The sequence below is a fragment of the Lipotes vexillifer genome, unplaced genomic scaffold (assembly GCF_000442215.2).
Source record: "Lipotes vexillifer unplaced genomic scaffold, Lipotes_vexillifer_v1.1 scaffold916, whole genome shotgun sequence".
NCBI classification, from domain to species: domain Eukaryota; kingdom Metazoa; phylum Chordata; class Mammalia; order Artiodactyla; family Lipotidae; genus Lipotes; species Lipotes vexillifer.
Window position 1 is genome coordinate 5,311,276 of NW_006798383.1, and position 26,003 is coordinate 5,337,278.

At 42.1% G+C, this 26,003-nt stretch overlaps 1 protein-coding gene across 1 annotated transcript in view; it reads left to right on the top strand.

The window, feature by feature from the left end:
- Positions 1-26,003, top strand: part of SORCS3 (sortilin related VPS10 domain containing receptor 3) — a 616,865-nt gene that overhangs the window by 531,281 nt on the left and 59,581 nt on the right. The window contains 3 exon segments of the mRNA XM_007470447.1: positions 1-21; positions 2,939-3,030; positions 13,634-13,741. The exon segment at positions 1-21 is cut by the window's left edge and continues 15 nt beyond it. Coding sequence (XP_007470509.1) covers positions 1-21; positions 2,939-3,030; positions 13,634-13,741 — 221 coding nt within the window.

The following is a 26,003-nucleotide window of genomic DNA, read 5'->3' on the forward strand; positions in this document are numbered from 1 at the left end:
GGGGGCAACACATGGAGACAGGTAACTGGGAGATTCGGGGGCAGGGAGGAGCCATTTAGGGCAAGTTCTGCCAACATCTTTCTTATAGATTCTCAGGCTTGTTATGACTTTTTGGGTGCAAAAAACCTGAAGCAGCTCTTCTGTTTGGTCAATGTAGCTGGCAGATTAGATGGGCAATGGGGTAAAATGGGAAGAGCTGGGCAGGGCATAAGAAAAACTGGGATTTTCCCAATTTGTTCATTCTTTCATTCAGCAACATGTATGGAACAGCCACCAGATGCGAATTACCATGCCGGTGTGAGTAGATGCAGCCAGTAAAACAGTTTCTATCATTAATGTGCCACGGGGTCTTGGCAAGTAGGTCTCTTTACCTTTCTGGGTCTGTTTCTTTATCTACAAGAGGAAGGAGGTAGAATGCTAAGACCAGCAAAGCTGTGGAAGTCTGTGATGGCTTCAGTATTATGTAGGCCCATCTTTTATTAAGTATGAGACAGCCTAGTAGTTACATGACCACGTGAAAAATTAATTCAGTTTTACAAACGTTTTATTGCAGCACTGTCCAATAGAACTTTGAACAGTGATGGAAATGTTCTGCATCTATACCGACCCATGTGGCTGTTGAACACTTGCAATGTGGCTAGTGTGACAGAGGAACTGAATGTTTTATTTTATTTATTTTAATCAATTTAAATTTAAATTGTCTCATGTGGCTACTCTATTGGACAACACAGATTTATACAATGTCAACTGGGTGTCAAGTATAAACCTGAGTAGGCAGTGGAATACTTTGGAGTCCCTTTTTCCTCATGGAGCTCAGAATTAAGCAGAGGAAACAGGTTCATAAATTAACTAACCGTAGTTTAGAGTGATTGCGTTAGTTCAGTGGCATTATTTGCTTGCAGAGAAGAGGGAGGAATTGATTCTCCTTGGGGAAACTGGGAAAGGCTTCAGAAGAAGAGGTGACATTTTACTAAGTCTTAAAGGTGAGAAGGTTTCTATCTGAGGAAGACGAAGGAAGAGCACTAAAAGTCTTAGCGATGAAGGTGAAGCCACCATCTGAAATCTACTTGCACAAGCTTCTGTTTGGGTCCCTTAGTGAAGATTATCATCACCATCACCAACATTATCATCGCCAGCCCCATTGCCACCACTGTCACTACTACCACCGTCAAAAAAAAAAATTACCCAGGACGTACTAGACACAAAAGTCCTATATCAACTACTGTAAGGCCTACAACAAAGAATAAGTTAAGATACTTGCCCACAAGGGAATCAAGTAGATGAGGAACAGACACATAAAATAAGAACATACCTTAAAAATATAAGATACTCTCTTACAAGTGCCGAATGGGGTAGCAACTGGAATGTAAACTCTTCTGGTCTAGAAACTCCCAACAGACTAACCACTGTCCCTCCAACACAAGAAATAGCTCACCTGGCCGGGTGGCCACTGTTACATTCTTTCCTTATGTTGTCACTACTTTGGTTTTCTTTTCTCTTTTCCCAAACAGCTAAGGATTCCAGCTTCCACTACATTGCTGGACAGGGCAAGAGTTAGCCGTGGTCAAAATGATACAACAGAGAGGAAAGTGTGAAGAAAATAACTTCTCTCTCCTCCTCAGTGCCAAGAATCTTCTTGTAGTCCTTACCCCTCAGACTTTTCAGTCCAGTGTTTCTGTTATGTGGCTTTGAGCTCTGGAGAGAAAAGCTAGCATTACAGGCTCAGAGTCTATGTTTATATCTGACATAGAAATGAATATCCCTTAAGTCTTTTGTGCATTAAGGCTCACCGTTAGTGTGGGCATTTAAAGGCAAGTATGAGAAATAAAACCGATTGAAAGGTTTAGGCCTGAGAGTCCATTTACTTTCCTCTGTGGTGTTGCCTGGGGCATGTTTATAGGAGACACCACTCCTGTTCTCTCCCTTTTAAGTCTACTTATACTTTCTTACCCCTCTATTACTTCTCACTTAACCCACCACCCCAACCCCTCCATCCAGGCTGTAAGAGCCACCATTAGTGGTTAAGAGCCAGAGGAAGTCTCCAATTCCACTTTCATCTAGATGATCTAGAGGAGAGAACTGGTTCTCTGGTGGAGAAATATTTTTCCTGTCTCAGGTTGGAGACTTAAAAGTCATAAACTGTAGAAGTGTTGCTATATGTGGGGTTAGGTCTAAACTAAGGCTCTGAGACTTGCATCATGGTAGGTGCCTAGTAAATGCCTGTGTAGATGGATGGATGCATCACTGAATGAGTGAATGAGTGAGTGGATGGGTGAATAGGTAATGGACAAATAAACCAAAGGATCAGTAACTCTGGGTCCGAGGAAGCATGGTGTCCCAGTGAGCATTTAGAGTGAGGATCCCCTAGCACTAAACTTAAGTCTTCATCCAACTTGCATGGGAACTTAGGAGGTGGTGGCTAAGTCTGAGAACTCAGTCAACACGTAGATCATAATGTCTACAGGTCTAAAAGGAATTGTCCTTTAAGTTCATAGATAATTTATAAACATTATAAATGTTTATAAGACACCATTTATAAATTAGCAAACGTCTCATTTGAAAAGATGAGAAAGAGAAAGCTGAGTAGTAAGTTACTCAGATGAAAAGAGGGGAAGTTTTTGAAGTCATATTTTCCATTGAGTTATCTAGCTGAGCATGCGTCTTGTGGCCTGAACCTCTTGTGGCACACTGGCTCACGGTACTAGGGGAAAGAGCCCTGGAAATGCCATTTGAATAGCCGAGGGACAATTATGTGTTCTCTACAAGCCCATTTCCTCATCTATTAAATGGGGATGACATTACTTGCCAAACTTCCTGATAGGGTTGTTGGAAGGGGCAGAATCCAGATGAAACAATATATGTGAAAAACTTTGTAAACTGTCAAGCACTATGCAAATGTAAGGCGTTGCTATGATTGTTATTGTTGTTGTCGTTCCAGATCTTTGATGAAGAGTACAATGTCTGGTTCCTAGACTGGGGTGGCGCCCTCGTGGCCATGAAACACACACCTCTGCCAGTCAGGCATTTGTGGTAAGGACAGCTCCCTGCCCTATTAATGAGCAACGTTTTAGTGGAAAAGGTTGGGACAGGTTATTCTGCATGATTTTCTACCCATTTTACCCATTTCTTCATCCATTTCTTTATCCATCCATCCATTTGATGTACATTACATCATCCAGCTCTTTGGTAACAGTAGCAGACCAGATGATTTAGATGGGGAAGTATAATGAATACAGTGGGGCGGTAGGAATGGGTGCTCAGATGAGCCAGAAATGAGCAGGAAGGACCTTCAGGTTCAAGCAGCCAAGATTAACAATCCAAAATACAGGAGCTGGACATGGCTGTAAGAAGAGGGTTAGGTGCATGTAGCAAATACTAAGTTCAGTTCTAGACCAGTTGAAGTTGAGATATCTAGGAATATTCAAGCAGAGATGAAGATTAGTTGTCAGATACATTCATCTGAAGGTCGGGAGAGAGGTCTGGGATGACACTTTAGATGTGGAGTCACTAGCCATTAGGTGGTAGTTAAAGCCATGTCAGTAGGCTGCATGCCTCATGAAAGTGGGTACGAAAAGGAGAAAACAGGGACTCCTGTGGGATACTGTTAAATACCAACAGGCAGAGCAGAGGAAGAAATTATAGGAGAGGCTAAGGAGAAATAGCCAAAAAAGATAAAAACACAGGAGAAATGTTTTCATGGATGCTGAAGGAAGGGGTGATCAATAGCACCAAATTCTATAATCAGAATAGATTTTACGGAGTGAAAAACAATCTAGAATTAAGCAATGTAAGAGGTCATTGGTGATCTTTGTTAGGGTAGATTCACAAGAGAGGTGGGGTTGAAAGGTGGAGTGCAATATATGAATGAATAGATGAATGAATGATAAAGAATGAAGTAAAGTAGAGACAATGTAGATAATTCTTCCCGAGAAAGTAGATTTGGAATGCAGTTGAGTGTATGTATGTATAAGACCCTCCAGGGAAGACAAAGAGTTGAGTGAGAATATATTATGATGATGATGATTATAACAATGATGATGATGTTTTTGTTTTTGGCAGAGGATGGATAAGTATCGTGTATGTTTATACCCTGAAGGGAAAGAATTTCAGGCTTCAAATTCAGCAGAATGAATATTTGAAAGAGTGAATGTTTGGTAGTAGAGGAAATGCTATCTAGAATACAGTTGTTGGGATTCACCATGGGCTGGAAGATGGATGCTGGCATAACTCCCAGGCCCTTGATTTTGGGAGACTCACCCTTTTAGAGTAAGAGTTTTACTTAGAAGCATCAGTTTGTAATCAGGAAAAGAAAAAATCAGCTTAGCATCCCCAGGTACCAAATTCAAGCTTCAGCCACCTTGGCAAGGATCTAAAGTTTCTCTTAGTTTGGCCAATGATTAAGTTAAAGCCGTTTGTAGAAAAAAGCAAACAAAAACAAAACACACACACACACACACACACACACACACACACACACACACACACACAAACAGTGCTCTGCCAACTCAAGCATGAGCTTGAAGAAGATCCTAATGTAATTGTTTATCATCCATTTACTACTGATTTTATAATTTTTGGGTAGTATCAGAAGAGTGGAATTACTTGATAGTAATGATAGTCAGCATTTACTCAGGGATTATTAAATTCCAGGCACTGTTCTAGGCCCTTTCCATGAATTACCTAAGTTACTTCTTGAAACCACCCTATGCATTTTCCTGTGGGTACTCTTTTTATCATAGCATTAAAATGCAGACATGCTAAATACTGTGCTCAGAGCTACACAGCTAGTACCTTGCAGCACCAAGTTGGGTTTCTATCATGGATGCTCTTCTCTTTCACCTGCCAATTTTCCAGATACTTTAATGAGTACACAGAGGCTTATCACATGCTCTCTGTCCTCTGGGAGATCATAGTCAAGATAAGGAACTTAGACAGTCCACATATTACCGGAAACCTAAGCAATGTCTACGAAAGGATGCTGACTGTGTGCATTGCTGGAATCCTGAGGCCGGATAGAGCCCCCCCACCCCGCGCCGGTGTGTGAGGGCGTCTTTGTGCAGCCGGTGATGTGAGGGCTGATCCTTGATAAAAGGATTCCGGGAGTAGGAGAAGTGATGGGAGGAAAGCCAAGGGAAGGGAAAACTCTGACCAAGCCTGGAATTCAGGAGATGTAGGGAGTACTCAGTAGACTGTATGTGGTTGGAATCAAGCGTGTGAATAAGTAATGGTGGGTAGGCCTCAGAAGAACTTAAACGCCAGTTTAAGGGGTTCAGGTTGAATCTGTAGGTAATTCCTTTTTTTTTTTTTTTTTTACATCTTTATTGGAGTATAATTGCTTTACAATGGTGTGTTAGTTTCTGCTTTATAACAAAGTGAATCAGTTATTCATATACATATGTTCCCATATCTCTTCCCTCTTGCCTCTCCCTCCCTCCCGCCCTCCCTCTGTGTAGGTAATTCCTTCTACCGAGACCTCTCTCTGCGGTGAGAAGAGTTCTCTCTATTGAGGACTGAGTAGGACTTACACACTCAGGGAGGGCAGCTTGACTCTTAAGACAAGTTTGTTGTTTTTTAACCAAGAAAAGTAACATTCCTTAGTCGTTATCATTGCGTTCTAAGCACCTCTATCTAAATCTCAGTGACATAATTGATAAATGCCCTGCAGACAGATACAGCTGGCAGATTTCCTCCCCTTAAGTCCTGGGAGAAGACGGTGGCAATCCCATCTCACCCGAGACTGTCGCCCTCCTGCTCTCTCTCCTTCATGTGGTCGGGACTTAGCGCTCACTTCATGGTTGAATTTTAGATTACACAAAAGTTGCCTTGTCCTAAGGAAAACAGGAGTTTGCTATTGTTGTTATTTCTTTTTGGTGACGGAGAGGAGAGCTCATTTGGCATGAGGCAGAGGAATAGAGAAAGTTTTGGCTTTGGCGGATCTTAGCATCCTTAACATCTTGACCGTTCAGTCTGTTCTGCAGTGGTTTCTCTCCAGAGGCCTGATCACTTCTAGAAGGAGTACTTGTCTAGGAATTTCTGGAGGGAAACCATCCAAGTTGGGGAAATCAGTATTCGCTCAGGGATATGTAAGTAGGATCAAATCCCGCCTCTCAAAGGCATTCGTGCAAAGTTTGAGTTTCCCCTTATTCCATGAACTGTCTCTTTTGTTGGTAAAAAATATTTATTGAGCTCCGAAAAACAGCTGCCTCCCATTGAGTTTCCTCCTGTAATAGTAATGATAATGCTGCCCTCCGTTTGTTCACCTACTTCAATTTACAAAGGATTCGAGATGATTTTTCAAACTAAGCTTTGGAAATAGAATTTTCTCCATTTAAAGGATGTTGATGCTGTCATTTATCATAAATGCTACAAATGCTTCCCTGAACTTAGATACCACCCACGACTTCTGCTTACTTGCCTGTCTATGAATATGCCCTTCTCCGAAATAGTCCCTGTGACGGTTAAGTGCCAGCTACCGAGTGTGTGCGCTAGCAGACAACAGTGGCACTTAACTCCTTCAGGAATTCTTCTTTTTGTTTTTAATTTTATTATTTTTTAAACATCTTTATTGGAGTATAATTGCTTTTCATCGTTGTGATAGTTGCTGCTGTATTAACAAAGTGAATCAGCTATACGTATACATATATCCCCATATCCCCTCCCTCTTGCATCTCCCTCCCACCCTCCCTATCCCAGCCCTCTAGGTGGTCACAAAGCACCGAGCTGATCTTCCTGTGCATTTTGTACTTATCTTTCGAGGCTAAGGAAGTGTTCTGTAAGGGCCTGACGTTATCATTATCATCAGTGTTTCCTTATAAACTTCTTGACTGATTTTGTCTCTGGCTGGCTTATGAATTGCAAGCTTGTGAAACTCAAATGCAGTTTCTTCATCACCAGTAGCTTCTAATCAAGTTACAACCTTCAGGGTAAACACAGAGCTCATTTGAAGTGGAAGAAAGGTTAAGTGATCAGTTCATTGTTCTTTTCTGTAGTAGGTCTCAGACTCACTGACGTTATTTTGGCAGCATATACAAATGTATATATATTTGCATAGGAAAAAGGTAGTGGCCTACCCACTCTCCCACAAGGGTATAGTGGCTCTCGAATTTAAATAATAGGTACATCGCCTTTCAGAGAAAATGAGAATCATAATTGAAAAGCTGGGGAAACGTTAGCTAGGCTAACAAGGCATGCTGTTTCCTATAAATTGAAGTAATAGGTAGCTAGATATGCATGAAGACAAAACAACAATACAAATGAACCCATCCATTTGTGACCATGTACATTTAGATGCATTGAGATTAGAACCTAAGTGCTATTTCAGGTAAGCCCTCCATCCAGTATTACCAGTATTACCTTTGTACCTTAGAAGCATCAGAGTGAAATGAACAATGGTGCCCCATGGAATGCAGTGCTGTAATGAAAACTCACAATAGACAGAGCTACTCATGGGACGGTAAACTGGGGTCCTACTGTTTGCTTAGCCCTGACAAGCTGTCAGTGTCTCCTTTCAAAGGGAGGTTCTTGGAAACTAAAACCAACATCACCTGGCCGTTTTTGTTCCTTTGCTCTTCTGTAAATGGTGGTGAACACTGGCATTTTGTTCATAGAAACATTCACATGAAAACAATAGTTCCAGCCAATATGTGCCTCTGAGAGGCGAAAGTGCATGTGCTACTCTGAAGGACTTCTGTGTGGCTACAATGCCATCACCTCATGCGGTTGGGATAATAAAAAATAGAGCAATGCACCTCACCAAAGGGAGGAACATTGATCCTCAATGGCCATTATAACCCTATTTCTGTGCTAGAGTGTTCCGGGGAGGACTCTGATCGTTCTTGGAAGATTCTATTCCTTTTAGTGCCTCTTACCTCAATATTATAAAGTCATCAATTCCTGAAGTAAGGAAGGGTCTTGGAGGGCAAGTAGTCTAGTTTCACACATACTACAGCAGATACCTCTGTGACACCTAAGAGTGACACCCCACTTCACCAGGACGGCACAGAGCTGACCAATTTGAATGAGTTTCCACCCTGTATATTGGCTTTAGTTGTTAGGAAGATTGTTTTGTGCTGAGCAATAATGAATCTACTTGTAATTTCTGTCCATCAGTCCTTGTTCTGCTGCCCAGACCTATGCAGAGTAAGTCAGCTCCAGAAATGCATGCGATTTTTAGAGTCCTACACCTGTAAAGGACCTCAAGAGATGGCTGTGTCTAGGCTTTCTAAGTTCTGGGAAATGATCAGATACACAATTCAAGACAGATTGCATGCATTTGTTCATTTATTTCTCACATATTCATTGAGCCTATACTATTTATCCAGCACTAGTAGAGGGGCTGGGATATACCAAAGGACGAGACAAAGTACTTGGGAGCTTACATTCTTGTTCAAATATTTGACTTTCCTTTTTAGAACAATTATGAGAATAGAAATCTTTTTTTACTTTATTCTATCTGTATTGTTTAATTGATACTTTCATGCGTCTATCCACATTCTCTCTGATTTCATTCACAGATGTTACCCCTTTTCAGTAGGCAACAATAGAATTATTTCTGTGTGTTGAACTATTTGGAAGCTTTCTTACTAAAAAAGTTAAAAGGTGATGGTAAATTATTCAGCTCTTATTCTTCTTTCCCCCAAGCTATCTTCAAATCATATAACCTGTTTCTAGAACAACTTGTTTCTTACTTTTAATCACACTGATTGTCAGTTTTCTACAATGATTGAAACTGAACATAGTATTGAGGATCTGGTGGAAGGATAATTTCTTTTATTATTCATGTTACCTGTCTGTGAACACACGCTAGACTCACAGTGCCTTTGATTATCACAGTAGGGACATTGCTGGCATATATTTACCTTGTGATTGACAATCACCTCAGTTTTGTTTTTTGGTTTTTGGTTTTTGGGTTTTTTTTTTTTCAGCTTGAGCTTCTAATTAGTTACTCTTTTTCCTTTCTCTGGCTGTGGGGCTCTTTGTTTTTTCATTTTAATGAAGCATTCTGCTTTAAGTTGGTCCTCTCCTATAAGTGACTGCCAAATCTACATCCCTGGCTTTGATCTGTCTCCAGAAATCCAGATCCATCCATCCAAAGGTCCTCTTGACAGTGTTACAACACGGAAATCCAAAAAGCATCTCAACCTTGACGTGGACCAAACAGAAACAAACAAATAAACAAAAAGCTTTGCTTCTCCTGTTCCTTACATTTCCCTTTCCCAGTTGCCTAACCCCCCCAAAACCATGTTGTCTGTGACTTCTCTCTTTTGTTCAAGCAAAATCCTATTGACTTCATCTGGAAAAATAGCCTAAAAATCCTATTGACTTTACATGTAAAAATGTCCTCAACCTTTCATCCCTTTCTATGTCCACTATTAAAACCATTATCCAAGCCCCTTCTCTTACTTGGTCTCTTATAATTGCCAAGCCTCCCCCACCGATTCATCTCCTTGCATCAACTTTGGGGCCTGACAATCCATTCATCACAAAAAAACCATCCTGTAAAGGTTAAATCAAATCATCTCTCTCCCATTTCAGCTGGGAACAAGGTCCTTTGTAATCTGGCCCAGCCTTATTTTCTTGACTCCATTTCCTCCTATTAATCCCTTTCCCACTAATCTACAACCACCAACCATCTTTCTGTCCTTCCCATATAGCAACTTCATTTCACACCAGGTCTGCCCTCCAGAATGGCTCTCACCTTGGTCTTTGCATAGCAAATTCCTTACTATCATTCAGATCTCAGTTTAAATTTTCAATACAAAGTAGCTTCACTCACTCTCTATCATATCCCTCTATTTGAACTGTCTTCATGACACTTATTTTTAACATATTTTTTTGTATCCATTTATCTACATATTGTTTGTCTCCTCAAACTAGAATGTAAGTTCCACTGAAGCTAGGGCCTTCCCTTTCTTGTTCATTGCTATATCCCCAGAACAGTGGCCACTGCCAACCAGGCACATGGTAGATGTCAATAAATATTTGCTAGGTGAATTCTCTTTTCTTTTGGTTCTATAGTCCTGTCTTGTCACTATTTAGAAGTCAATTGTTACTTTACCCCTGTCTCCCTGAGTACTGGCAGTCCTATCAGTTTCAATTTCACCTGTCGGCCTAATAAGGGCTTCCTGATTCCTTTGTCTTGGCCATTAATGTGCTATTGAATAGAGGAGGAGAAAGTGGGTTCCGTGGGGTTACCATTCAATACGGTTACTTCAGAACATCTAAAAACTCCTAGTCATCTGAAAGAATAGCTCTCACAAATGACAGACCCAAGTTTCTGAAAGAGATTAAATTTTATAATGTATTTTTTTGGAGTTTCTTTGGCAGTTTTGTTTTGGTTTTAATAATTATCTCAGCATGAAATATTCGGGTGTTAGAAATTACTGTTCTCAGAAAGTCATCTGAATAGCACGAACCTGGGCTTCCTAGTGGTACGTTGACCATAAATTATAGGTACAGCTTTCATTCCTCACCCTGGCTCTGGAGAACCGTCCCCTGGCCTATGCTAATTTTATGTCATCCTTAGACTTTGGTTATTGTATATGCTAGCCTTTCCACCTGGATGTTGGCATTTCCTAGTGTTTTTGCTGATCCCATTCTTCCATCTGATCCATGCTTTTGCTCCTTCCATATGGATTCAGTTCATACAGCATGCTTTTATCTTCCACACCGTATCTCTCCACCTTGGGCTTAGTTTTCCTTTGGAGCTTACATCTTAGAACTCAGAGCTCAGAAAGCTGTGATGGCCCCTCTGTTTCTATTACTTTGTTGTGTCTTATCTTCATGTATAAAGTAAAGATGACTGTCCTCTGCCCTGTTAATGGCAGTGGTGTGAAGGCTCCTCCTTCCCTGGGATGTGGTGGCACTCAACTGCAAGTTTTTCTGCTAATGTTAATCACTGACCTTCATCAGTAAGGAAACTCTGAGAATGAGATAAGGACAGAGGTCTTCGACCACTTTGGCTTCTCCCTATCAAGACAATAATCAATGCAAAGTCATCAAAATAAACAAACCAAAAACTAAACAAACATCTTTTTATACCTTCTGGACTTATCAGACAGACTTAACTAGTTAGTGGCCTTGACATACTTTGAAATACCTACAATTATTTTAGGAACCAGGAGGGTACATAGCATGAAAGGTAAGTCCATTCCCAGTTATGCTCTTGTTTTCACTTTTGAATGAGAAACTCATTTCCAAGAGAAGCAGTTCAGATCTGCCCAACTTCCTCTGGTTCAGCTTCAGTGATTACTTAGCCTTCAGCCTATTAAAAAAAAAAAAAAAAAAAAAAAAAAGGCTGAAATGGCCAAGTCCTTAGAAGTCAAGACAATATTGACTTGTCTATACATTAGATCATCGGGCTACACATTATATCTCCAAGAACTCATTCATATTGCATAACTGAAACTTTGTACCCTTTGACCAACATCTCCTCATTTCTTCCTCCTGCCCACCCTTCACTCCCACCCCCTCAGAAACCAGCTTCATTGTGGCCAGTGTTTCACTATATCCCTATCTATCTATCTATCTATCTATCTATCTATCTATCTATATCAAAGCATCAAGTTATACACTTTAAATATTTACAGTTTTTGTATGTCAAAGATATCTCAGTAAAGTTGTTCATAAAAAGTCAAGACAGATACCGATAATTTAGCAACTCATAAAAACTTTTATAACCTCTGCCTGCTTTTTGTTTGTAGAAGGTAGGCCTCAGTATACCAGAAATACAAAACTTCTTGTTGCATGAGACTAGTTTTTCTAGCTGGGTAAAGATATTGACTTTCTAATTTTTTTTTTTTTTTTTTGCGGTATGTGGGCCACTCACTGCTGTGGCCTCTCTCGTTGCAGAGCACAGGCTCCAGACACGCAGGCTCAGCGGCCATGGCTCACGGGCCCAGCCGCTCCGCGGCATGTGGGATCTTCCCGGACCGGGGCCCGAACCCGTGTCCCCTGCATCGGCAGGCGGACTCTCAACCACTGCGCCACCAGGGAAGCCCTGACTTTCTAATTTTTAAGATCGGTTTATTTGGGAAGAGAGGATAAGATAGAGAGACAAGTAATATCCAGAGAATGGACTGAGTAGGTTGACTAGTAATGGGGACAGGGATTCACATCCAATTCATGGATGCTAGTGTAAGTAATGCTTGAAAAATTATTGGATGGATTAAAAGAGTTTCCTTAATCACTTCTTATTTTTTTCATTCATATATTCATTTAACATTTATATAGTATCATGTGCCAGTGTTTCTGCTAATTTTAGGAATGCAAAAGTGAACAGTATGGTCTTTGACCTCAAAAAGATCACAGTTCAGTGGGAGAGTCAAACATATCTTTTGAAACTATGTATGTAATATCAGGTAAGAAGCATTGTAATAAAGATATGTAGGCGATAGGTGGGGGGGGGGGGGGGCAAACAATGCACAAGACATATGTGACCCCTGAATTCCCAAGATTATAATGTTGAATGGAGGGATTCAAGATGAGTTAAGAAGTCGTCACTCAGCACTATGATAGGGGAAGGCCTGGGTGTTATAGGAAAATAGAGTTTCTACAGTTGAACTCAGAATCCTGTGTGTGGAGTCAGAGAAAAATTAAGAACCAGGCCAAAAGAATCACAGGGCTTCCCTGGTGGCGCAGTGGTTGAGAGTCCACCTGTCGATGCAGGGGACACGGGTTCGTGCCCCGGTCCGGGAAGATCCCACATGCCGCGGAGTGGCTGGGCCCGTGAGCCATGGCCGCTGAGCCTGCGCGTCCGGAGCCTGTGCTCTGCAACGGGAGAGGCCACAACAGTGAGAGGCCAGTGTACCGCAAAAAAAAAAAAAAGAATCACAGAAAAAGAAGCAAATGAAGCTGCCTTGGGGAAGGAGGAGTGTTGGGAAAAGCTTCTCAGAGGAGATGGTCTTTGGGCTTTTGTCCTCCGGTTAAATCAAGGGGCAGTAGGGAGCTCGATAATATCAAGAAAGGGAAGGAAGCAACTGCTCAAGATTGCTCAACTCCTCTCCACTAGCAGCATCCCTTTAAAGAGTTTCAGATGCTGTGTCCACAAAGGGCCAGACCTTCCTCTTACTGTTGGTCGAAAGATGGAACAGTGTTGCCCAGAACATCAGGCACTCAATAATCGTCCCTAAAAGCCCCTGAAAGTGGCATCAGGGAGGGAAAATGACACTTCATCCATTCTGAACAAATAGGAAATGGCTATTTTTAAGGTTTGATCTGAAAGACATACACCTCCCCTCCCATAGGGTAAACCCCGCACTACTGAATTTATCTGTGTCAGAGACTCCAGAGGCTGAATTGATTGTGCTGTAAATTGAACCTCGGGTTCCATTCTGAGTACTTGAAAAATGACACTCCAGCCACTAAGCTCTCCCGCCTGGGTGGTTTTTTTCCTTCAATTCTGAGATGTTGAACTATTTGTGCAGCTCTTGGTGCTGTCTGTACCTGGGCCAGGAAATGCAGTTTTGATCAAATCTCATAATAATATAGGCAGATGCTGAAGATTAATACCTGTTGATAATCCAAACTGCCAGAAAGGGAGATACAGAGGAGAATTTAATCACCTGAAAACTGGTTGCAAAATAGTGTGGTCTTATTTTCAGCTGTCTCTTCCATCTACTTGTTTCCAACCCAGGGTGAGTTTTGACGAGGGCCACTCCTGGAACAAGTACGGTTTCACTTCGGTTCCTCTTTTTGTGGACGGAGCTCTGGTGGAGGCAGGCGTGGAGACCCAAATTATGACGTGAGTATTTCTTTGTCTGTGGTCAAAAGGAGACTGGAGACCTGGGTTCTATGTCCACGGAGGCCATGGACTTTCTCCAGGGAGGCTTACACGAAAGCATTTCAGTCTCTGAACCAAAGTTTCCTCATCTGTAAGATGGACATATTTATGCAACACCCACCAATTCAAGAGGCTACTGACAGGATTAGAGAAGCTGGGCTTCCAGTTGAAAAGTTAAGGTTTCTCATAAAATTAAAGTATTGTAACAAATTTCCATTTATCCAAAACCCAAGCAGACAGAAAGCTTAAGTCTTTCGATGTGTTTTCTCTCTTTCCAAAACAGTCTAGTAAGGAACAAGGGATGGGGACAGAGGGAACAAAACAGCCAACTTACTGAAAACAGGGAATGTTTTAAGGGCACCTCCTAGAGCCTGTGATATACACACGCACACACACAGAGTTGCTGTTGTTCCATTTCAGATTAATTTGCTGTGAAAATTTTTCTACACTCCTTTACGGTGAGAATAGATGGTAGAGATAGAGATCTTAAAGTTGTAAAGAGCTCCAAAGTACTTTCTGAATATTAAAGAAGATAGTAATTTGATGTTTTCTAAAATTATATCATAGTTTAATTCTTAAAAAGTTGATTATGCGTGTTTGTGTGCACTACTGTAGGTAGGGGGGTGAGGAGGAATAGTTGTGGGAACCCTTCACCAGCAATACAAAGCCCCACCGCTCTCCACCTCCTCTACTCCCAAGAGACTGGAATATCTTACACTTTAATTATTTGCTGGACAGAGTGAAGGGAGTCTGCTGGGCAAGATTAAGGGGAATTTGCTATACTGTGGACTTGTCACAGAAAGGCTTATAGAATGCTCCTGGGCTAGTTTGGGGGAACGCTGTCATCTTCTTACTCTAGGGGACACTGCTCTTCTTTTAACCTTTGCGTTCATTAATTTCTTTATAGTTTGAATCAGTCTTTTCCTGATAGGAGACTGATGAGCTTTGCGGAGGAGGCAAATAAAGGGCAAATGGCTAATTCCTATGCTTTACTTTTTTTCCCAGAGTGATCAGTTGAAAAATCTTTTATAACTGCAGCTCCGCAGTTTTGATCAAATGTTGTAATCTAGCCCCAGACTGGACCACTTTGCCATGCACCTTCCCTCCACTTCCATCCTCATAACCAGAGGGCTGACCAGCCACTCCTCTGAGCTTTCAGAATGACAGAAAGAACCCAGCCATGATGGAAAATGGTGCACAAATTGGAGAAAGCAAGCAGAACAGAACAAATGGACAAAAGTCCAGTCCTAGGAAATTCAGCAGAAGCTCTACACAGGGGTTCCATGTCTATAGGATATGTCTATAGAAAGAGTCTATAGGATTCCCAGTGTCCTCATTATTTAAAAAATGTTCATAACAGAAAATTTGGGTGGCTTCACAAAATGTCTTTAAAATTATTTGGAACAAGTGCAACGAAGAGTGATTTTAAATTATCTTCTTTAATTCTTTCTGAATTTTCCAAATTGCCTGTACAACCTTCTCTCTAACTTCAGGGGTGTGAACTGTGTCTTTTAAAGACTTAACGCTCATTTTTGAACATGTTCCATGTGTTAGGCACGTAGGCTCTATTGTTGGAAATTTAAAGACATGATGTCAAACCCTATGAGGTGCTGCTACAGTTTTCCCAAGGGGTATATTGTATTCGTAACTGATGTCTTTAGAGGCTAACTTGTGCCATGATAGAACTTCTCTGGACAGTTCTGTTGTACAGTGTAAACAAGGATTTCTTGTAGAATTTGTTACTCAGGAAGTACAGCTTTAATTTGAGTTTTTTCAGCAATTTCTTTCTGTTCTCCTAAAATATCCTCCAAAACAGAATTGTCTCACCATCTAAACTTCTAATTAAATTTCCTGTGATAACAAATGGACTCTGTTGTTGCTGTCAAGTCACTTTATTAATTAAGAGTTAACACTATTGTGTGCAAGTTTAGCTGTTTGAGCCATGGACAGTATTTAAGAAATAGTATGTTAGTAATGCTTAGAGTCTAAAGCCTCATGGTTTGGTAGATACACAGCAACAATATGTTGTATAAATACAAATTCTGGATGTTCAAAGGCAGTATCATAACATAAACTTTATTTCTAAAATACAAATGATTTGATAAATATGTAGATATATATGCATAGTGAATATATATGCAAGTATTTGTGTGTACAGACATAGGTACACGTATATATGTACACATAGATATACATGCATATATGGAGAGATTTAGACAACAGAGGTACAATGAGAGAGAAATCCCAAGGATCTAGGGTCCCAGTAAGACCTTCGAAAAGTTATATTAATAAAAAAAACTAGCGGTACCTATGTGCCAGATACTATTCTAGATGAACAAATCAAGAAGAAACCCCTGTCCTCGTGGACTACATACATTAAATAAATGTGACATACAAATGACTCTGTCATGTTACCCAGAATACTCTGCCAAGGGATTAAAATATTTTCTTAGGAATTCCAGGAAGCGTACCCCAGAATACTAGGAATACTGCCATCTTTTTTCATAAGGATCTCTGACCATGAGCTGACTTTTCCAAATGATTTCCCATGCTTCGCTTAATCACTAGATGTGGAAAGAAAACCTTCCTCCTTTCTGGGACTTCCTCCAATACGGCCACTAGGAAGTTTCAAGTATTGAGTTGTAATTTCTGTAAGGCGAAGGCTCACACATTCAAGAAGGTTGTGCAATCTACTTGAATGGATCAAGCCAAATGTGGCTGCTCATCACAATCAAATCTGACATGGCCCTAGAAGGTTGGGCAGTGAAGATACGTATGGTCCTAAAGTCAGGTCTTCCCTGTTGTTTTAGCAAAGAGACATACTGGTCCTGCTTTTATTCTGTGTTCTCCTTATCTCATACTGTGGTTTATCCTGCGTTCTCTTGTATGAGGCCTCTCTGAGCTCATTGCATGCTTCTCTTGGGCATTACTTTGAACAATAGTGCATGTACACCCATCTCTGCATGACCTGGCGTTCCCCAGCAAATTTAAAGCGACAGTTTAAATTCTGTATTCATCTAATCGTAAGTGGTAATATATATATATATTTTTTCTCAGCTTTGGATGGGGTTTAGCTGGTCACATGGATATGAGGGAGATTGACCTCAGGGCTAAACCATTTACTGGAAAGATGAGCTACTGCTTCTGTTTTTCTTTCCTCCCCAATAAGACTACAGGGAGTGTGGCAGAGTTTTTGTCTCCCTTCTCCCTTGCTTATCAAGATTCTTTAAATGCTAGTAAGTAGAACAGGAACTAGAATAGTGCATAATTTTCTTATATGGGATTTGAGGCGGACAGGTATTTGTCCTTCATGGAATTAAGATGAGTTTGGAAGCAATCATCCAACCAAGTATAAACAATTCAAGCTCCCTATTTTTAACTTTTTATTAATTCAGAGTTTCTCTAGTATGAAAATGACCCAGGGCCCCTTAGACAGCCAGAAGTGTAGACCCTGGAATGATTGCCAAGAGGCAGTTTCTGGCTCTGTCTTAGGTCTAAAAAGGACTTTAAAACCAAGTGGCCCACTAAGGATGACCACTGCTTTTCTCGCATGGAATAGCAATGACAAAGACTAAAGCAGGAGTTCAAATAATTTTATATATCCTTTAGGAACTTCGAGGACAGGAGGTCCATTTGGGGACAAGATTGCTTAACCTTGCCGTTTAGCCAAAAACTTATTTATGATGTAGGCTATTTGAATTCTGCATCCTGCCTCTTTCTGTTAACCCTGACTCTGTAGTTCAACTGAAGTCAGGGAGAAAGAAGGGCTAGCTCGTTCACACTAAGGTTTTATTGCCTTGTTACCTTCATTTGGAGGATATAATATATATAAGTTTGTGGTGGTTAACGTTATGGGTCAACTTGACTGGGTCATGGCATGCCTAGATACTTGGTCAAACGTTATTCTGGATGCTTCTGTGAAGGTGTTTTTGGACAAGATTAGCATTTAAATCAGTAGACCCAGTAGAGCAGATTGTTCTCCCTAATGTGGGTGGAACTCATCCAATCAGTTGAAGACCTGGTTAGAACTAAAAGGCTAACTCTTCCCTGAGCAAGAGAGAATGCTTCTTGCCTGGCTGCATTGGAACTGGGACATGGCTTTTTCTTGCCTTTGACTCCAACTGAAACTTCCACTTTTCCTGGGTCTCAAGCTTGGAACTATACCATTGGCCCTCCTGCGTCTCCAGCTTGCTGACTCACCCTGCAGGTCTTGGGACATGTCAGCCCCCATAATTGTGTGAGCCAATTCCATATAGTCAGTCTCTCTCTCTGTCTCTGTCTCCTATTCATTCTGTTTCTCTAGAGAGCCCTGACTACTACACATTCATTCAGAAACATTTCCTGAGCTTCTGATATGTTTTAGACCCTCTTAAGGAATATCAAAGAGGTAAATACAATTATATCTACCTTTAAGGAGCTCTCAGTCTGGTGTGTTGGGGGGTGCGTGGAACGAGATACACAATCATCAAGAATCCCTAGTTATATAACCAGGATACAAGTAGAGGGAAGTGAAAACTTCACATGTATGAAATGTGACAACTGAGTCAGTCTGGAAGTTTCAATAGCAGTTCACCAATGGACAACCAATTAATAGGTAATAGAATGTAAGCTCAAAGAAAGCACACATTTTAAACAGTTTTGTTGAACACTATAACCTCAGGGCCTAAAAGAGGGTTGGCATGCAGTCGGAAATCACTTCTTATTGGTTGAAAGAATGAATGACTTCAAAGCAAAGGAAAGAACCATGAGAGAGCATGACTGGGGTTAAGGGGTTGAGCCTATGAAGGGTCTTAGGTTACGTTTAGGAATTAGACTTACATCCACAGTGAGGTTCTTGAAATTGGAAATATGGAAACACCACTCCTCTTCTCAAAATGCGTGGAGGGCTTTCCATTGACTTTAGGATGAAGTCCAAACTCATTGAATGGTCTATAAATATCTACACTGAGTCCATGTCTGGGACCTCATTTCTGGCCCCCATGCTCTGACCACCCTTCTCTGATCTACTGGTGCCTTTCTGCCCCAGGGTCTTTGTCTGTGTATCCATCTGGAATGTGCTTGCCCTCCCCACTTGAACAACCAAGATTATAATTAAGTATCTTTCAAGTGTCAGCCTAAGTATCAGTTTTCTGGCACACCCTCCTTTAGCCCACCAGACCAGGTTGGGGCCCCACTCTATATGTAGCCTTAGCCCTATGTATTTTTTCCTTCACAACACTTTAGGCAATAAATATTAATGAAAATGGCCGTTGGTTTAGTAGGTTCCCCTCCCCCTTCATCTAACCTTAAGACGCAGACATACGTGTTTGCACATAAACAACACACACATGCACGCACACACACACACTGACTTTAAGTTCCCATGAGGGAGGATCTTTGTGTATTTTGTTTTTTGACTGCCATGTGCATCAGTTTTGTGTTAGCACCGAGGATTTAACCATATATAGGTATTAAGTGATTGAATGAAGAGATGAATGAATTAACACGTGACTCCTATGGTCCCCAATAATCTTACCACCATTGTGAGTATAGTGACTTCTCTGGCCCATGGCTCTAGCATTTTAGGGAGTTGCTTATAGATCCCCAGAGATTCTGAAGTGCTCTGATCAGAATCCAATAGTTGCAAGTTACGGGAGCCTGGAGTTGGGTAGAAATCAGAGCAGCCTGTGTCTGTGTGCAGATGTGTGTATAGGGGATGATGAAGCAGGGGGGGAATGGCAGTGGGTGCAGAAGGGCAGCTAGAGAATGAGGACCATCCTGGGAATGATTTTTTATTTCTTCCATCTTCTATAGAATCTCTCCAGCATGCAGTTCTCCCGGAGGCCAAAGCTCAGGAGCATGGAAACTTCTAACACCATGGCTTTATAGGGGAATCTGTGTGGGAGAGACAGTTCCCAGCTTGCAGGCATGGGATTTGCTTGCTTTTATTCCTCTGTTTTCCACTGTCTTTTCAAATGTTATTATTTCAGCATCTTCCTGGTAACCTTGACAGGAACCATCTAGTCTAGTCTAATTCACAGTGAAATGTGACCATTCTTATTACTTAAGGCTGAGAACAGGGCTGGATGATTGACAAGCCGGAGGGCCTATTGCTGTCTCAGGCAGTGGCTCTCCTGCTGATGAGGTGCCTGTGGCTGTTAGAGCACTTGGGACTCTTTGGTCCACTATTGGCCCCCAAATTAGCGCTTTAAGGAGAGCTCTTTTTTGCTTGGCTCAGATGTGGCATCAGATGGAAAAACACTGCTTTCCTACATTCTCAAAGCCACATTTGAAATTCTTTCTTGGTATGAAGTGTTTTAACCAATTGGTTGTGATTTAGCTGATCTTTCACGGGGGCGAGGGAGAACCTGGCAGCCTCCCAGGGGGGAAACAAACCCCCAAAGGGAGGGGTGCAGCTTCCCTGGAAGAGAATAGATAAATTCTTAACCAGGAGTGGGCAGCAGCCAACCTGTGTCTGTTCCATACCTTCCTTTGTGTCAGGTATCTTGCTGAGCTGTCTCTCAAACTTGGTTTCATTGACATTTTGCAGTAACCCCATCAGGTAGATCAGATTATTGTCCTTGGGCAGAGGAGAACACTGAGGCTCAGAGAAATTAAGTGCTTAGCTCACACACTCAGTAAGAGGAAAACTGAGAGCGAGGAATGTGAGTTTCAAACCTTAGGCTCAGAGCTGAAATTTGAAGAAAGATACTAGAATTCTCCAAGGTTTGTTCAATAAAGGACTGTGGCGTTTGGGGCAAGAGGGGCGGGGATGTTATTCACTAAGTATTGATGGGTACCCGCTGTGCTACCAGGCACGAAGTCACAGCAGACCCATTCAAACACAATCTATCTGAAAAAATATGACCAACACGTGAAAGAGCTACAAAACAAGTAAATGGTAAGGGGGTAGGGCAAATTGTAGTTGCGAATGGATATCAAAGAAGAGATTAAAAATAGAGTAGCTAGGTAGAGCTTTGTGTCTGTGCAGAGAGGGAAGAGCAAAGGTATTCTAGGTGGGGGAACAGTGTGAACAAACATGGAACGGTAGGAATATGAACTTGCCTGGTGTGTACAGGGGAGAGTGAGAGATGAGAAGGGCCAGAGATGCTCTCAGCAAATTGTCTAGGGCCAATTGCCTCGCTGAGTCCCTGTATAAATCCAATTCTAATTGGCATAAATCTCTGATCCATTGTTCCGCCAGCAGAACTAATAGCCAAAGTGAAGGGGGAGAGATCACATTTTGCCTAGAAAATTATACAAACCCCAAAGCTGCGGAGGTTTGAAAAAAGTGAAGACCTTCTTTCTACTTAAGAGACCGTGACCTCATGCTTAGCAGTGAACATGCTCTCAAATATAGCCCTGGAGCAACACAGAGACCTAGCCCTGAGCTTAAATACATTGTTTAGCCTCTAGTAACTACATCCGATAAAGTCATTGGAAATGAAGCAATGCTGCTTCCATTGATCTGTTTTTCAATTCTCTGTTGTTTGCTAGAAGAGTCTGATTTTACTTTGCCCAAAGTAAGTCATTCGAGTAATCAGCAAATCCAGGGAAACTCCCAAATCATCGCCTCTCAGGCTGGCTGCTGGATTCACGTCCTTCAGGTTGTCACCAGACTTGCCATCCATTCATAGGCCCACTGAGTTGGGGCCAAGGAACACAAAAGCAGAATGCATGCCTACATAGGGGGCTTGGATGATACTGGGAGGTACTGGCAGCTGGCAGTAGGCTGGGAAGAAAAGGCTTATTTTGACCCATGGATTGCTGCGTGGCATGGGGTGATGGCTGAGAACATAGGTCTTGGAGGTCCACACTCCAGGGACAGTGCTCAGACTGCCACTTAGTATCCCTGTGACCTTAGAGGTCTTACCTTCCCTCTGACCTTGGGGTTCCTCATGTGAATGTGAGAATTAAGTGAAATAACCTCCACTAGTGACATTCGAGATGTTTGCAGTCTCCAGAGCCTAATGATCAAGAAACGGGCCACCTTCAGGGAAGAATTTTGGCCAACTAGGGCAGGGGTCAGCAGACTCTCTCTGTAAAGATTTTTCGACTTTGCTGGCTGCAGGGTCTTTGCTGCAGCTACTTGCCCCTCCTGATGTAGTGTGAAAGCAGCCATAGACAACATGTAATGGATGGACCTCAGTGTGTTCCAATAAAACTTCACTTATGGACACTGAAATGTGAATTTCATACAATTTTCACATGGTATAAAATACGTTCCTTCATTCACTTCCCCCCAACCATTTAAAATGTAAAAACCGTCTTTAGCTTGTAGGCCATCCAAAACAGGCCTTGGGCCAGATTTGTCCCACTGGCTATAGTTTGTTGACTCTGAACAAGAGCGTACATGGAGTTTAATCTTTTGTGGCTGTGTTATAAATACCATTTGAATTGTTGACACAATTTCCACGAACTTAGAAACTGTCCACAAACTACTATCCATACTACTTATCCATATCCATAAACTATTTCAGTTGCACTGTCTTATAGATGTCCCTCGGTATCCGCTGGGGATTGGTTCCAGGAAACGCCCTGCTCCCCTGTGGATACCAAAGTTCATGGATGGTCAAATCCCTTATATAAAATTGCATAGTATTTGTATATAAACTTTGAACATCCTTCCACATACTTTAAATCATCTCTAGATTACTTATAATACTTAACAATGTAAATAGTTGCCGGTGTGTGCCAAATTCAAGTTTTGCTTTTTGGAACTTTCTGGATTTTTTTTTTTAAATGTTTTTGTTCCATGGTTGATTGAATTTGTGGATGTGGAACTGGCAGATATGGAGTGCTGACTAGATTGAATAGACAAATCATGTGAAATAGTTAAGAAGTTTCCTCATTTCTTATTTTAACCATACAGACAAGTCACACCTCTTCAGGAAGCCCTCCACAATTCCTCCAGCTCTTACTTATTTTCTTTCATTAAATCCCTATCTTAAGCTTCAGTGTTTGGATCACAGGTATATTTAGTTTGGCCTTCACTTTTCTTAATGGAGCTAAAATTTGCAGGCAGAAACATCTTGCAGCACTGAACCCAAATGCCCATAGTCCTACAGGCTGCTGGAGCTGCATGGCAGCTGCCCAGTTTCCACTGCGGGTGCTATTTCTTCCCCCACCTCTCACCTGATGTGCATGACTTCTCCAGCTGCGTCAGCTTTTACTCATTGTTCATTTAAGTTGCACTCCTGGCTCCTCTAAGATTTTTTTTTTTTTTTTTTTTTGCGGTACTTAGGCCTCTCACTGTTGTGGCCTCTCCCGTTGCAGAGCACAGGCTCCGGACGCGCAGGCTCAGTAGCCATGGCTCACGGGCCCAGCCGCTCTGCGGCACGTGGGATCTTCCCGGACCGGGGCACGAACCCGTGTCCCCTGCATTGGCAGGCGGACTCTCAACCACTGCGCCACCAGGGAAGCCCTCCTCTAAGATTTTGAATTTGTGATTCACAGTATAGAATCTACATCCATAATTTCATACCTGTATTGTTTTTCTTACAGTTCTTTTTGAAAGTTTTATAAATACAGTCAAGTACAAAAATCGTATTATGAGCACCCGTGTGCCAACAAACTGGAGTTAATAAATATTAACACGTCATCGTTTGGGTTTCAGATTTTTAAAATAAGTAGCAGGGCATCCCAGGTAGAGTTGGTTTTCTTGGTATTGCCCATTTTCAGAACCTTTCCCCTCACTCCCTGCACAGATCAACCACTGATGTGAATTTGATGTATATCCTCCTAGTATGTCTGTCGATACTTTTAATACATATTTAATTATCCATAGAAATACATGTGGTATTGCTTCGTGTGTTTTTAAACGTGTAATTATCTAAATGCTGTCATTCCTCTATGTGCTTCTGTCACTCAGTATTATCAGACCCATCTGATCCAGACACATAATGCTGTGGCATTATGTCGTGACATGAACATGCACAATTTATTTCTCCATTCTCCTGTCGATGGACATTTAGCCTGTTTCCAGTTTTGCACCATTACAAACAGTATTGTCCTATCTTTGTATATGCCTCCAAATGCATACACAGAAGCTCTCAGAGCTGCATACCTAAAAATGGAATTGCTGGATCATGGTGAAATGGCATTGTCACCTTTATTTTTGCACTGTGTTCTAGCTGTTTTACATATTGGTCATTTCTGCAGTTGAGGTCTTTTTTTAGTCTGAAAGATTCATGAGGTTGGCAACTGTCTTATTTGTCATCCTCTGCAACCCTGAACATGGAGGCCTGTGCATAATTGGGGCGCAGCAGATACATCCAGAGTGAATAATATTATTGGCCTGAACTGAACACTTATTTAAAAGAAGGGGCTGAATTTTATCTTTTTCCTGATTCTTTCTCTTGGTCCAGGATTTGACACAAAGTAGGAGACTGAGAAATATAACGACAGAGGAAAACGAGGCGCCTCTCCTTCCCCTGCTCTTTTACAGCTCTTTTGACTCCCAGATATCTCCTCCTCTCTCAAATCCCACCTTGAACATCCATCTTCTCCCTCTTGTTTCCATCTCTTAGGTTCTCCTTCATCACGCAACTCCTGCCTCATCTTTCACAGGTTCACAGACCACACTCCCATTGTTGTGTACTTTAAACTTTCAAACCCGTTGAAGGAGCTTATTAAGTTTTGAGAAAAGAGTCAAAGTTGTTTGGACACCGAATGATTTCTTTCAGTGCGTTTAAAAATCAGCTTTCTGGGCTTCCCTGGTGGCGCGGTGGTTGCGGGTCCGCCTGCCGGTGCAGGGGACACGGGTTCGCACCCCGGTCCGGGAGGATCCCACATGCCGCGGAGCGGCTGGGCCCGTGGGCCATGGCCGCTGAGCCTGCGCATCCGGAGCCTGTGCTCCGCGACGGGAGAGGCCACGGCGGTGAGAGGCCCGCGGACTGCAAAAAAAAAAAAAAAATCAGCTTTCTTTCTTTTGCCTCTTCAGGTCCAATGCCTTTTAGTCTCTTTCTCAATCTTGCCTCCTCTCCTGCTACTTATTTTCAAACCTTTAAATCCCTGCCTCTTTTCACCATCTCACCCAACATCATATCGTGTAACTAACACAGGCTCTGCGTGCAGGATTCCTGGCTGTTGATTCCCTGCCTATTTCTATTAAGGTCTAGTTCATGTCTCACTTTCACTCAGTGCAACTCCCCTGCAGCCGCTGACCTCCTTTACTACTAATCCCTTCTATACCCTAATGGGAGAACAGTCAGGTGGCATGGATGCACACCAAAAGCCAAGGATGTGGCCTGAATTTCTGGAGACCAGCTCCTGCTGACCTCGAAGCCTGGCCTTTCCAGGACACTGCTCTTTCTGCTTTGATATGAAATCGCTCCTCAGCAGTTTCCTCCCTGGATGCAGAGAGGAAGGGCCTGTGGAGGCAAAGGAGGCGTAAGGGAGCCTAGGCCTTTCAGAGAGAGCTGAACTCTGTAGGAACACTTAAAGGAGGACTCAGGAATCCACATGTGTCAGGTTGCTATTACAAGAACATTGATCATTTGTTTATTCAACAGTATGTATGGAGTGCCCACTACAAGTTAGGCACTGTTCTAAGAGCTCCAGGAGCTGGGCTAAGACATAAACAGGATAGCCAAGGTCTCTGCTGATGGGAAGTTGCTATGTTCTATAGCCTCTTCTGTACCCTCCAGAAGAAAGGTCAGTTTTGTATGAGGTTTATTTCAGCTTTAATATTTATGGAATATTTTTCCATAATCCAATTGAGTTTTAATGGTGGTGGTAGTCGTGGTGGTGGTGGTGGTGTGGTGTGGTGTGTGTGTGTTTGTGTGTGTGTGTGTTTGTGAGAGAGAGAGACAGGGCGAGAAAGATTTCAGGGTTACCTGTAACTTCCAAAAATTTAAACTCTGGCTGTGGATTCTGATTACTGCTTATCTCTTAGTCTGAGAAAGAAGAGCACTGTCAGTGAATGGAAGGGAAAATCACAAAATATTAAAAGTGTTTACCTCCAGTGGGGTTTTTATTTTCTCAGCTATAGATATTTATAGTTTTCAGTTTTTATTTATTTATTTTTTCTTTGTTTTGCGGTACGCGGGCCTCTCACTGTTGTGGCCCCTCCCGTTGCGGAGCACAGGCTCTGGACGCGCAGGCCCAGTGGCCATGGCCCACGGGCCCAGCCGCTCCGCGGCATGTGGGGTCCTCCCGGACCGGGGCACGAACCCGCGTTCCCTGCGTCGGCAGGCGGACTCTCAACCGCTGCGCCACCAGGGAAGCCCTAGTTTTCAGTTTT